Raw genomic sequence first — 14,805 nt, 5'->3', positions numbered from 1 at the left:
CTGTTTAGGTAAAAAAAAAATGGTTTGAGAGCTCAGCAGGTCTGGAGCTGGAGCTGTGGCCCTGCTGTCTAAGCAGGCTGAAGTCTCAACTCTCTCTTCTTTTTTCAATATCTTCCTCATCAAATGAGTCAGAACTTTCAGCCTCTGAAGCACCTTCATCCTCCTCACTGCTTCTCTCTCTCTCCTATCGATTCTGCGGATTCGAAGCGTTTCACAGCTGTTCTTTTGATTGACAGGTCGTCAAGGGCGGCGTAAAATGACCGAAATATAAACAAAAACATATCGAGACGGTCGCGCAAACGAGCCGGCATTTGCGCCGACTTTGAGGATTAATGCAACCAACTTGAACCAAGTATCCACACATCTAATTAAAAATGTGGCGTTTCTAACAAGAAAACGGCTTGAAAGCATTCCTACTGCAGACAGGTACCTCTGCTGTGTGTGTGACTGCGGGGAGAGCGGAGGGCAGTACCAATGGGCATGTGGGGGAGAGAGGGGGGGGCGACTTAGTAAGTAATGTTGTAACATATTATATTATTACTTTTTAATAGGTATTGCTTTGCATTTAAATTAACGTGGGGTTATTTTTTGTATTAAGAAATAATAGTACCTAAAAATAGTGAAAGTTACACTTTTTTTTCTTTCCCATTTGTGGCGCTGGCGCCCCCTGGATGGACGGCGCCCTTAGCATTTGCCTATACGGCCTATGCCACGGGCCGGCCCGCGCACTTTGCAATTTTTATGCACGCCGTGGCGCAATCCCGCCTCCTTCCCTCCCACCGGCGCAAGTGGCAAAGAGGGAGAAGAGAAGGCGTGGAGTGGATTTAACACAGCCGAGTCCGTTCTTCACTAATCAAATGAGCTCCTCTCCTCGCCTTTAAATGTGCCACGGGCAAGGCCGGCTGCACTGTGCTGCGCCACCCTACGTTGCGCCATGAAATTAGAGCCCCATGTTGTAAAAAATTTGGTGTCCACTAACTAAATTTCCACAGACTTAACATTCAGACTGTGACGCTTCTAGATCCTCCGTGCTTGAAATGACCTTCCCATCAAAATTACTTAAACGGTCAGAAAATTGGACACGACTTTGTGGGAGGTGTACCTTTTTTCTTAAAGCTATGGTCTACGATTTGGAGGATTGGTAATTATTATTAACATCGTTTATACGGCGATTATGGTCCTGTGGTCCGATCTACACAATATAAATAGCAAAAAGAACCAAAAAAATCCATTCAGTCTATCAGCCGTGGACCTGCATAGAAATTGACCAATGGGAGCCATCCGCCCCAGCTGGTTCCTATTGGCTCGTACCCTCCATCCAATCCCCTCGTCTCGCCTGCTTTTTTTTTTTTTTTTTTTTTTTCAAAGGAGGTTAAATCGAAAGCAACTGGACTTAGTTATTTATATTTCGCCTGCTCCTCCTTGACCCGCCTCGTCCCCACCCCCTTTCCGCTTAGAAACTACAAGTAGTTGTAACTGCTCTGAGCTACTCAGCCACAGACACATGAACCCATGAATTCAGCACATGCTGCCCCCCACCCCCGGGCCGTCATGCCGCTGAAAGCCCCACTAGGATTCAGAGAAGCACAGTACAGAAGCACAGAATGTGTTGTTGCCCTTATTACTAGTACCGGTGCCGTGTCGAGGTCTCCCTGCTCCTCTCCCCGACACACAGCCGCTTCCAGCCACAGCTGCAGCCTGACCGGGTCTCTCTGCACTGCGGCGCCGCGGAGCTCCAGCCCCTGGTCTTTCTGCTCCTCTCCCCCCGACACAGCACCTTTGCCCGGTCACCCAGCGCGAGGAGTCTCCCTGTAGCATGAGGCTGTGCTCGGCGCTGCTAATGGCGGCGCTGCCCGTACCAGTGGTCGCCGCGGTCCCGTTACCGGGGATGGCGACGACGGCAACTGGCACCGCCTCATTACCGGCAGCTGGTGCACAGCGGCGGCATCGGGACTGGCGCCGCCGCCATTAGTAGCGCCGAGCACAGCCGAGCTACACGGAGACTCCTCGCGCTGGGTGACCCAGGACAGGGTCCTGTGTCTGGGGGAGAGAAGCGTAGAAGTGTAGACCCCGGTCAGGCTGCAGCGGCGGTGCTGAGTTTATGTTGAACAGGTAATCTTTGGTTTTATTGTGGAAGTTGTGACTGTGAATATGACATTTTACTCCGCATTCAAAGCCGTGTTTGGTTTCTGCAGGCAGCAGGCTTGTTGCTTGCTCCGCTCTGCTCTGCTCTGTGAGGGGTGGGTGGGGGCATGTCACAAGTAGGCTCCGAGGGGCGGGCCATACGAGCTCGGAGGGGAGGGGTGTGTGTGTGTGTGTGTGTGTGTGTGGGGGGGGGGGGGGGGTGCTTTTTTCAAAATTTTCTCATCCTCTTTCAAATTGTAGACCATAGCTTTAACCTCTTCACCACTGATGTAATTCACCAAAATGAAACCTGAGAGGCAGGCACTAGGACCCAGTGGAGAAGGTACAATGTGGGCATTGTTTTTCTCCTGACAAGGAAATAGGTTTGATTGTTTTCTCCTGAGTGAGTTTGAGGAAACCAGGAAAAGCAAAGAAGCCAGGGTGGACTGGAGAAGAGAAGGAACTGGTATGATAAGAAAACTGACAGACAAAGCAGGCTATCTTTAAACATATCAAAACAGCATGGAAACAACTGTGATTATCTCAACCAAACTAAATTCTGTACTACAAACTATGACAATAACGTATGCAAGTTTCGTCACACAACAAACATGTCTGAGGGAGCTGATTTACTATCTTAATGTCATTATCCTCATATCACTACACAAGCACCTCTTCTCTCAAAAACGTCATGATTATAATCACTTGTCACTTGTTATCCACTGTAAAATTTTATTTATTACAATTTTGTACTACTTCATACTTGAGCCTCACTGCATTTCATGAAATATTACACTTTTTAATCTTTAACTTTAGGTGACACTGGCTTATTTCTAACAGTATAACAATTGAGCTGGAAAAATGATTAATCTCATTAAATAAATAGGTAAATGTATTCAATGATTAAATGGTTTTCATGTTTTCAGCTATTCAAATGTGAAGATTAGCTTTCCTCTTGCACTGATCTGAAGCGTGACAAGAGAGAACATGGCTTAGGTGAACTGAGTTCACTCCTGTGACCTGCAGCCTATATTCAACCCGGCAGCCATAGAGCATGAGGGATATTGAAACAAGGAGTTGTAGTAAACAAACCAGCAGGTCAAAAAACGCAGAGAAAATAACTGAACAACGCTATAAAAGCATGATATACATACATCTAACCAGGAATCTCTCTGTTTTCCTCTGGGTTTTTTACATGGCATGTGTCAAACTCATGTTGTTCAGCATTACATAATGCACTCTAATAACCTTATGAAAGAGGTCACAGGTTGATGTGATGCAAGCAGTGCTCTCTTGTGACACATTCATAAAACTACAGCCAGAATAAATCATAATATTAGTAGTTTAACATGATGATTAAATGAAGTAATGAACTTATAATGACATGAAAATAAGAAAGAATCACTTTGGTATTGGAGAACATTGCTGCACCATAACAGCATATGACTTATGCTTTATGTAACTCATTCACCTGTGAAAGGACCAATCAACTCTGAGACTGGAGTTTGAACTCAGATATGCAAGGGATCCTTTAGATGGGTTGTCAGTCTGCGGTCAAGTACAACTACTGCTGCCACTCTTCAGCACGTGTAAGTGACTTTCAGGAATATTGTGATATTGTAATGTGTGGTGTTTAGGTGTGGAATTTCATTTAGAACATAGGTAATTCCTACTGCTTAAAATTGTTGGGCACCTACATCTTTTAGGTAATATTTTAAAGCTTTTCTTTGAAACACCTTTCTATTCATTTCAGGAGCCATGTTACTGCACCGTGTATGTGGAGTATTTTTACTCATCAGTATATGTCTGACTTCCTTCACACCGTGCGATGGAGGGAATATTCTGGTTTTCCCTGTGGACGGCAGCCACTGGATCAACATGAAGATCCTGCTGGAAGAGCTTCATGCCAGAGGACACAACATCACAGTGATCAGAGCCTCCACCAGCTGGTACATCCCAGAGAAGTCTCCTCTCTACACACCCATCACACTTGAAATGGATGAAGACTTAGAGAACTTTTTTGACACATTCCTACTGGAGCATATGAGGGTACGTCATCATGGATTGTGTACTGGCACCACATGGGTCATTTAAGTAATGAACTATCAAGATAATGATTTTTCTGCACTTTTTCCCAACACTTTTCTTTTCCAAATCTTTTTTCAGGCGCAGAGAGAAGGGGCCTCAGCATTTACATTCATCAAAATGACCAAGGGTTTCCTTTCAATGCTTACTGAGGCTCATGAGATATGGTGTGATGCCCTCGCTCAAATATTCGACAATAGCAATTTGGTCAAAAGATTAAAACATTCGAAATATGACCTTGTTCTCACTGACCCAGCAATAGGACCAGGGGTTGTACTTGCCAAATATCTCAAACTGCCCTTGGTTCTCAATGTTCGTTGGATCCCCGGTGGAGAAGGCCACTTTGCAATTGCCCCCTCACCACTCTCTTACATCCCAGTGCCAGGATCAGGCCTAACTGATAAAATGAATTTCATGCAGCGGGTCAAAAACATGTTTTTCTACAGCATCATACTGTTTCAGCAGAAATTCTTGCTGGGGCCGAGCTACGATGCCATCTGTGCTAAATATATCGAGGGCGGTTGTGAAATCATCTCTCTTCTTCAAGAAGCAGACATTTGGCTGTTCAGGTCCGATTTTGTGTTTGACTTCCCTCGGCCCACAATGCCAAATGTTGTCTATATAGGAGGGTTCCAGTGCAAACCAGCCCAACCTCTGCCAGCAGACCTGGAGGAGTTTGTCCAGGGTGCTGGGGAGCATGGAGTGATCATCATGACTCTGGGAACTTTGGTCAATGCTTTGCCCAAAGAGGTTGCAGATGAAATCGCCAGTGTCTTTGCCAGGATGCCTCAGAAGGTAACAAAACCTCAGTGATACACTTACAAAGATGTGATATGTTTAAAGCAAGATGTGTCCTGCTAAAATCTGCTTTTAATGTTCAATTTTATATCTAATCTGAGCTGTGAGCTGTTGCAATTTCCTTGCATCAAAGGGGGCAAGAAAACAGCCCCCTCAAAGGGTTGAATGTTGTAAAAGAGAGTTTTAAGAGAAGTTCAACGATCCCAATTAAAGAACAAACTGAGTAAATAGCTCTAATCATGTTAGGCCTTAAGGTCTTAAAGATGTTTTTCATAAGATGTTGGGATGTGGGGATATCCAGTGTTCTTATATAGAGTATATCCTAGTTGCAGCTTATTAAACCTGAATATTCAGGTGCAGTCGGAAAAACGGTCGTCAGTAACAAACCAGATGTCATTTTAGTCACAGAAGTCCAGAGAAAGCCGGTAAAACGTGGGTCAGATCAACAATACGACATCGCCATGACAACATATTGTCACGTGTATTGTTTTGCCTCTTGCTGACGGGCCACTTGTTTACATAGAGGCTTGTCTAAGCCGTTACCTGCAGCGGCTGTTGTCCGTCTGCCGTCTAACCGATTTCACGTGAATGCAGCATGAAAAATACGACTGAGTTGCTTGCGATCTACAACCGCACCACTAGATGGGAGTAATTCTTACACAATGTACCTTTAAATATGTGAAATTTTGCAAATCATATCACCAAAATCTTGGGAGAGGATTGAATCTTATATATGTGAGTACTATGGAAAGGGCTCAGCTGCAATGACAACATCATTACTGTCTGTTTGTTGTTTCCTGATCAGGTGATCTGGAGGCATATAGGTGATCGTCCCTCCACTTTGGGCAACAACACTCTGATAGTGGACTGGATGCCACAGAAGGACCTCCTGGGCCACCCACAGATCAAAGTCTTTGTCGCTCATGGAGGAACCAACGGAGTCCAGGAGGCCATCTACCATGGCGTCCCTGTGCTGGGCATACCCTTGTTCTTTGACCAATACGACAACCTTCTACGTTTGCAGGAGAGAGGAGCTGGAAAGATCATTCAGTTAGGTGATGTCAACGGCCACAGTTTTGAACAAGGGCTGAAGGAAGTCCTCCATCAAGACAGCTACAGACAGAACATGCAGAGACTGTCACGTCTGCACAGAGATCAACCAATACCACCCATGGATAAGGCCATCTTCTGGGTGGAATATGTGATGCGCCACAAAGGGGCTCCACACCTTCGTACTGAGGCTTATAAGATGCCCTGGTACTCGTACTACTGTTTAGATGTAGTGCTGCTGTTGCTGACTGCAGCATCTGTACTGCTGTTTTCTACTTTGGCTGTTTTCAGGTTTCTATGCTGCAGCAGAAGAAGAAAGACCAAAACCAAACAACACTGACTGAGCTCAAGTTGATTTAGAAACATGCAACAATGGGTTAAAATGGGTTAAATGCACTGCATTTAAGGGAAAAAAATGTACCTGTTATATTATTTATGAAGTAATCAGTTAATTAATTTACATGTAAAATATACATGGAATTAAAACTGTTAAAGCCTATACGTACATCCACCATACACCCTGTTTCAAAAATCAGTTGTTACATTTATCTTGACAGATTAAAACCTTGCTCATAAAATGCCAAATCACTGGCAATAGTCTGATTTTGCCAAAATAATTCTGTGATTTTACATCCACTGAAATAAAAAGTGTGGAGCCAAACCACCAATCACTGTCTCTACGGCCTGATATTCATTATCATGGCGAGTACCATCTATTTTCAATGTGGCGACCCCCAACACTTTATAAGTTCAGTGTGTTTGGGCTCAAATCTATTCAAATGTGACAAAACCATAGCCAGATAATGAACACATTCATGGATTCCGTAATATATTTTTCCCTAGCACATGTTAAATGCAAAAACAAGGACCAATAAAGTTTTACGTAAAAAGGAACTTGTTTTTGTCATCATTCCTTTAAGTGCAAATACTCATAAAACCTCTTTCTGTACCATTAACATCTCTTTTCAGCTGAGTGTGGACTTGCTCTGTGTTTTTTTCACAGACATCTTGGCCTCACATGCCCACATTCCCCTGTCCAGGTGCCAAACTTGTAAAATAAAAGTTAGATATGTGAGATATGCTGAGAGCGAGACCAATGCTGTTACAGCCACCAGAGACCAGTTTTTACTGGTCTAGGGGGCAAAACAATATCATCTATTCAGTTACATTTAATAATGTTAAGACACTAATGTACTTTTTTGAAGGAACAGGAAAATGCCAGAGAAACACATGGAGCTGGGACACATTCAGTAATCTGGTGTTTGTTACCAAAGACAATGCAGTGTTTTCTCTGAGATGCCGCTGGTATACCACTGAGCAACAGCAAAGTTAATCACAATATCAGGAACACATGTATGTATCTCTACCAGGACGCCACAGGCAATCAGTTTTTATGGAAAACTTAGAGATCAATTATGTCCTGGTTGTTATTCTTTGTATTTATATCAAGCCATATAAATTACATCATCTTCTAAACTAAAATCAATTCTAGTGAGAAGACAAATCTCAAAAATGACTATGGAAAATCCTATAATTTCAGAAAATAGACCGTATTAAAACCATTTCCCTGTCTTGAAAAGTCCAAAAACGATGTCTTGAAACAATCAAGAGGCTGGGAAGGAGATCTCCTCAGTGCAGCATAAACTCACATGGTTTTGATCTATACAGTGACTGAGCTTGCCTTGGTAAATCTACAAGCTAAATTACATTTCACTTATCATTTTGCTGTACTCTGCCCGAGACTTCTGAGAAAGGTTTGAAACCAGTGAGGTGTTTAATGAGACATGGGACTACAATAAGTGAAATAAAAAACGAACTGTGTGTGGATGCGTGTAGGTTTGCATGTGTGTGTAGTGTAAGTGTAGTGAACTGCACTCATGCTCACTTCTTCACATCTTAGTCAAAATGTGATGTAATTTTGCAACTCTTTGAAAAAGTGACCCTACCATCATGTTTTATTTTTGCATATTTTCATACATATCAAAGTGTAACAACAGGATTGGCCCTGCACTGCATATACACACCTCTGCCGCCCTCAGGCCCTGGCTCAACAGATTAAGGTACAAAAGCAGGTTAAGACTTTCTTTTATCATGTTATTTATTTTTCTTTCCACTGTAATTTATCACCATTGTAACCCATGAATAACCAACACAGCTTGAGAACAGCTGCCATCCTCTGCCAGTGGATAAAATACAAATGTGTAAGAGCCATTTTTTAAACCCTGAAGATGGATGAGTTTTTGATGCTGAAAAGATTGTGTTTGGCATATGACTTTAATTGTAGTTGATTTCAAGTAGCCATTGGGCTGAAACACTGTTTTGTAAAAAAAAAAAAAAAGAAAAGAAAAAAAAAGGAGGTGAACGAGTTGAACAGATTAAAACCAAATTGAGAAATAAAAGTGGAAGAATTGATGCAATTGTTTGAGGGTAAATCACATTTTAATGACATGGTGAAACAGACAGTCCAAATAACTCCTTTTAAACAAACACAAACCGATCCTTCAACATCCTTAACTACACATTAACTGGTTTGTTTAAGTTGAAACACAGCCTTTGTTCTAAACTGGAAACATGCCACATTTCTCCTTTAATCTCAGATACAGCAGTTTTATACAAAAACAAAAAAATTATTAAAATAAAAATTAAATACACGAAACAAAATTGCAAATCACAATGGCATAAAAGCAGACCCATGTGAAGACAAGCAAAACCAGCACAGAGCAAAACAACCACACAAAGCAACCACACACACCCTTTTGCCGGGAATTAAGCAAAAACATTTCTTTGTGTTCTCTCTCACATTTCACAATATTGACATGTTTTTTTTATTCCCTCTTCCCTATATCCTCTCTTTCTTTCTTTGTTTTATTTCACTCGCACCCTCTATCTTTTATATCTTTATTTAATTAATGTGGTAATATAGAGAATGGAGACAAAAACAGATGAAAGGAAATCCACAACTAATAACAACTGAGTATCCTAATCACTGAAACATAGATGTGCTAACACTGAGGAGTCAGGAGAAATCTGGTCTGTGACCTCACTCAGCACTGATGTGAGGACTTCACCGATCTTCAGACTCATTGGAGCCACCCCAACAATATCAAACATGATTAATATTTGAGGGTAAAATCTGGAAGACGGTTGTATCAGTACACTCTCACAAAAGCCAGTGAGAAAAAATAGACTCTTAGCTCTTTTATTGAGACAGGCCTTCGGGGGGAAAAGTACCATCTTAGATTAAATATGTCCTGAACCAACAAACCCAAAGAAAAACAAAGAAAAAAAAATCCATGCCATATCACAGTCATGTCCTCGAATAATCAGAAAATCACTGAATATAACAGCGCATAAAAAACAACTATCTGTACAATCAAATGATTATTATTACAATGACGAACAAAATATTTTTTGTTCATTATCTTTTACAATATTTTGCAATCCATTATTTATAACCACTGTAATTACTGTTATTCAAGTAGTATTTCATCTTACCAAGGACGGCTTGCTCCCATCTCCTAATCACCACAGTGCAGTATACTTCCATACATGAACTCACAGACCTCTACTGTGTTGCAACAATGTGCCCAAAATGGCAAATGTACTGCCCTGTTTTTATCGTCTTCCAATAAATTAAATTCTAAGGAGGACAAAGTTAACTTTTACTGCAACCCTACTTGTGTGATAATCCACGAGTTGCTGCTCACTGCACAGCTTTTACACGTTCTCCTTCACATTAGTCTTTCCCCGAGGGATGCGTCGACCAGTCCAGACATAAGGTCAGACACCTTAACATCTGCTGTAGGAACAGCCCACATACATAAAACAGATGCTATGCATGTTTGTGTCTCGTCACTGGTATCAGCAAATGTACCGGTGAGCGCACGGCCCTCCTCCCTTTGTGTCCTCATATTCCTCCCTTGATTTCGTTTCAACTGTCCTTCTCCCCCTCTGATTTGACACCCCCATATTCCTTCCTGTGACCATGGCTGATTTTGGATGATGTCAGAGAACATGTTCTGTGTTAAAGACTGGTCAAGGCTGGCCTGTGTCTGTACTAAGAGCAGATGCCTTCTTATGATTAAATGTGACATTCTGAGTATGGGTGTACCTTTACAAACGTGGTCTCACTCTACACAATAAAAGGTAAAATAAAAAACTAGACAACTTCTATGAATATAATAATTAAATAAGAGCAGTTCAGCCACCCACCTGCCACATGTTGAGGCTTCTAATCACGTCTAGACTGGGTTTTTTCCCCCTCTCCCTCCCCTACATTTCCTGTCTCATATACTGTCAAAAAAAGCTGAAAATGCATTAGAAGACTTAAAATTTAGAAGAAAAAAAAGAAGGAAAATCTGAAAAATATGTCAGATATAATCTTGTTTTAGAGCAAAGGCTTTTATACAGTGTTTTCTTGTTATCTGCGTACATCAATTTGTAACTGAAAACAGGATTACAGTCAATACTGTCTGACCTCAATGGAGCACCTTCATTTGCCTGCATACTGGGTTGTGCCAACTCTGATGTTTCAGTGTTAAAAATCTCTGCCTGAACTGAAACATGAATTTATTGCTCTAGCTCTAACGAGTTGTATTGAAAATCATTCTCAACTAGGACATTAAGAGACTTCATTATTTGGCTTGGCAGCCTGTACTACTACAAATAAAGAACCTTAACTCTCTGAAAGAAATAAGATGGAAAAGAGAAAAACTAAAAGTGTTCATAAATTAGCCGATACTAAGCAACACTCTGAACACACATGTCATGCACCAACACACAGATTCAAATTCAGCCACCGTGGCTCCCAAGGGCATCAGCAAGGCGTGACATCATTCTCTCTGCAGACACACAGATCGCAATAACAGCTCTCTCTCTATAAGAGGAACTACTGGCCAGATGCTCGATTGGGGCCAGTGATCTGCACAACAAATCCTGCTGTGCCTCAGCTATTTGCACGTGTTACTGTCTGTTGATCCTTGGAAATTACAGTCATATTTCAGTGATGTGAAATTCTCCCAGACAGACCACATTGTCTTTCCTCCAAAATCTATTGTCTGTCATATGGCTGAACACATGGCAGAATTTCCCCAACAACTCGACAAGTGTCATTTTCTCCTTCCTGCTGTTTTTCTCTTTTATAATCATCATATATTTTGTTTTCAGAAGCTCTGTATCAGTGAAATATTAATGTGGAAAACCAATATTAAGATAATGGCTATAGAGAATATTGTTTCCTGACATGAGATGTAAAGTCAGAGATCAGACTTATAAATCAATCACTGTACGTGAATAGGAAATCAAACAGTGTGTTAGAAGGACTATCACTCTGCTTTATACATATACTATACTTTTAGATACCTCCTCTGTTGTTCTCAGGTGTTTGTCATGGTAACCTGCTGACATATATAATAAAAAGAATATACAGAAAAGAGGCTGACTATTGCCGCACATCTGTGTTTTATTACATGCAAATCCAAACACAGTGTCTGAGATCAGTGAAAGTGGCACATTTGGAGTGGTTTGATAGTGCTTCTCTGTCACAGAACATCGATCACGAAGCAAATCCTGGATGGCATTTTGCTCTCGTCTCTGCTCACTACCCCCAAGATCCGTAAATTTTAGCTCTGGCTACGGTCAGCTGCTTTTAATTTGGAGTTGGAGGACGGACAGCAGAGCTGTCTGGCAACAAGATTGTAGGGAATGAGAATAATAAGCCTGTGGGTCAAACCCTGGGAGGGAATACAATGCAGTTTTGTCCGAAGTGCTGTTCATCAGGGGAAGTTGCAGTAGTAGTTACAGGTACTAGCTAACTGCCTCGAGGTGAATAATGGTGATGGTATTTGTATATTTTTAAACTCTTTTTGATTACCAATTTATCCATTTTATTTCTTCAATAAACTGAGGACATGGAAGCAAATCTATGACTGTAAAACTGTAACCATGTTAGAATAAGAGAAATATTTTACATGTGACTAACACAGACATGAAAGCTGAACAATCCAATGACAAATCATACATAGCCTATTTGTTTTTGAAGAAAGTGTGGTTTCATGTGGTAATGTGATTTTGTGCCGTGTGGTTTTAAAATTAAAATACAGCCTCACAGACGTCTGCTTCCACCACCGAGACTAGTCTGAGGTTACATCCTTTTGAAAGCATACTCATTTAAAATATTAACTCTTGTGTGTGAAATTTGATCATAATTGCAGACTTAGTGTTCTGAAGTCAGCATGACCTTGACCTTTGACGACCAAACTTGAGTCAGTTAGTCCCTCAGACCAAATGAATGTTTGAGCCAAATTTGAAGGATTAAAGCAGATATCAGTGGAATGTTTTTGTTAATATAAGTCCTAAATAGTCCTATTTTCCGTCAGCAATCACTTACATGAAGTATTTCAGCCTAAACACGAGTCTCTCCGTCATTCTCCTCTTCTGTAACCCGAGGAGAAAATTTTCCTTGTGGGATACAAGTGTTATCCAATGAGGAGAGAGAACGGCATGAAGGGCTGTGTGTGCAGCCAAGGGATGCGCGTGAATGTGGTGACGTAGCACGAGGACCAATTGATGCCTGACAAGGGCGGGGGCTGCTAACTCATGGTGCGTTCAAAGAAACTCGTACTTTGTGTTTTTCCTTCCTGTGAAGTCATACCAGTTCGATCTGGTACGAGTTCACGGGTCGGAAGTTACGAGTGGCCGTTATAGGGAACTTTCACAGACAACAGGATGGTAAAAACACGAGCTACGGGTTACCTGGAACGCTACCAAGTCGTAGTTGTGACTTGAAGCTGTAACTTACGGTTTCAAAAGCCTGCCTTGAACGCAGCATTAGCCGAAACGGCCGTGAAGCTGATATCTGCTTTAACTTAGAACAGGGGTGTCAAATGTGCGGCCCGTGGGCCAAAACCGGCCCGGCAGAGGGTCCAATCTGGCCCTCAGGATGAATTTGCCATGTGTGAAAATTACATAGAAGACAGAAGAGGTATACTTTTGTTGAAATTGCACATATTTTTTTAGCAAGACATTTTAGGTTGTTCATAATATGTTTTGTAAAAGGTACTAAAACAAAGGGAAAAATTCAAAGTTCTTTTTATTTATAGGTTATGATGCTGGTCCGGCCCACTTGAGATCAAATTGCGCTGTATGTGGCCCCTGAACTAAAATGAGTTTGACACCCCTGCCTTAGAAGAACCATGTTTTGCAAGTTCACTGTGACCACTGATCTTCAGCCACCCAAATCTGATCAGTTTGTTGTCGAGTCCAGGTGAATGTTTTTCCAAATCTGGAGATGTTCAGTCAAAGTGTTATACTGAGATATTGTGTCCATGAGAATCGGACAGATGGACCATGTAGGCTACAGTATGGAGGGACAACCCTATAAACCAATATTTAGATTTGGCTGCTGCTGACGGAGGCATAAAAACTAAAAAGGCCATGGGGGACACATAACTAGTCAGTGATGTTGGGAGTCTGCATTGGTGTTGTGTTGTCAAAGCAAGGAAAAGAAACAAAAGCTGCAGAGTTGTGTTGAGTGAACCAAACACCAAAGCCTCACAAAGTGACGTGACCTTCACATTAACCTGTGTAAGCTGCATTTTCTTTTCTACTTCACTGCTCAGAGTTCTGGAGATATCAAACTCTCACAACACCTCCTGAACTCTGGTGTTCATGCTGCACTGGGCACACTCGACACAGGTGAATCCAATGTCACTGATTAAACTCCTGATTGGTGTGCAGCCGTGGAGACAGGCGTCACGGCAACAATGGGGTGAATTGAGCTGAGGAGCGTCCACACCCCCTCGGCTGAGGCAATACAACTCATATGCTTAATACAGGCTTTTTATTAGGTGGTGAATTGTTCAAATTGTGTCAAACTACAAAACACATTACAGAAGAGAGCAACTGGTGTCACATGAAGCAGCCGCCGTTTGACTTATCTGATAAATATGGACTGAATTATGCAGAAAAATGTACGTTTGGTTACAGGGGACGTTCTGTGTTCCCACAGGCTGACAGTTATATGATTATTGATAGCAAACAACATCGATAATCAATTTTTCACGGAGCTGATTTTCATTATTTTTATGTTTGGTTACTGCGCCGCTTTGTTAGTTGGTTATTCTTTAGAAGAGTGTGAGTTCATACTTGGCTAGCTGTAAATTCTGGAAGAGGATGACATGATATAAATCACATCCATGATCCTGGATCAGATGCGTCTTTGTGAGATTCATCCACAAGTTTTATTTCTTTTTAATTGCGAGTGAAACAACAGGGCTTTGTGTCATAGATCTATGAGGAGTCACAGATGATGGTGGCGCTGACTCTCCTGCTCCATGATGATAAAATAGATGATGAAACTTACTTCTATCATTACAATATGTTATACCAATAGTTTTTGTGGACTCAATAATAATATTGTACTGTACAGTACCTCAAAGCTGCAGAAGCAATTTATAAACCTCAGCAGAAACCCAGTCTTGCTTAGTCACTTGTAGCTCCACCATGCCAATATGTCTGGAGAAGTGTTGGTGCATGTCTACCATTGCCCATGAAATATGACAAAGGGTGAATCAGCTATAAAAGCTCCATATGAGCAGTTTCAGATGGTCGGTTAAATCACCAATGAAGTTTGACGGCTTGTTTTTGTCCTCATCTTTGTAGAGCTTAGTAACCAGCAAAGATCAGAAAACCCTCTGCACTTTTATGACATTTGTCAGAGATTTGGACCAGTGTCACTGTCAAGATAAA

At 41.6% G+C, this 14,805-nt stretch overlaps 1 protein-coding gene across 1 annotated transcript; it reads left to right on the top strand.

Moving 5' to 3' along the window:
• The first annotated feature begins 3,653 nt into the window (after window positions 1-3,653).
• Window positions 3,654-6,945, top strand: LOC310996940 (UDP-glucuronosyltransferase 2C1-like). Its single transcript, XM_083986483.1, has 4 exons — window positions 3,654-3,713; window positions 3,878-4,173; window positions 4,291-5,004; window positions 5,813-6,945. The coding sequence occupies exons 2-4, from the start codon at window positions 3,883-3,885 to the stop codon at window positions 6,395-6,397; spliced, it is 1,590 nt and encodes a 529-aa protein (XP_083842609.1). The 5' UTR covers window positions 3,654-3,713; window positions 3,878-3,882; the 3' UTR covers window positions 6,398-6,945.
• Window positions 6,946-14,805: the final 7,860 nt, after the last annotated feature.

Source organism: Trachurus trachurus (assembly GCF_905171665.1).
Source record: "Trachurus trachurus genome assembly, chromosome: 14".
In the NCBI taxonomy this organism is placed as follows: domain Eukaryota; kingdom Metazoa; phylum Chordata; class Actinopteri; order Carangiformes; family Carangidae; genus Trachurus; species Trachurus trachurus.
Note: the sequence above shows the minus strand (reverse complement) of the source record. Positions and strands in the feature narration are given on the sequence as shown.

What these genes read in the sequence shown, in the direction of transcription:
- LOC310996940 (XM_083986483.1), top strand. Translation starts at nt 3,883, where the DNA reads ATGTTACTGCACCGTGTATGTGGAGTATTTTTACTCATCAGTATATGT. An exon ending in TCCTACTGGAGCATATGAGG is followed by an intron (nt 4,174 to 4,290) that starts GTACGTCATCAT and finishes ATCTTTTTTCAG; the next exon opens with GCGCAGAGAGAAGGGGCCTC. An exon ending in TTGCCAGGATGCCTCAGAAG is followed by an intron (nt 5,005 to 5,812) that starts GTAACAAAACCT and finishes TTTCCTGATCAG; the next exon opens with GTGATCTGGAGGCATATAGG.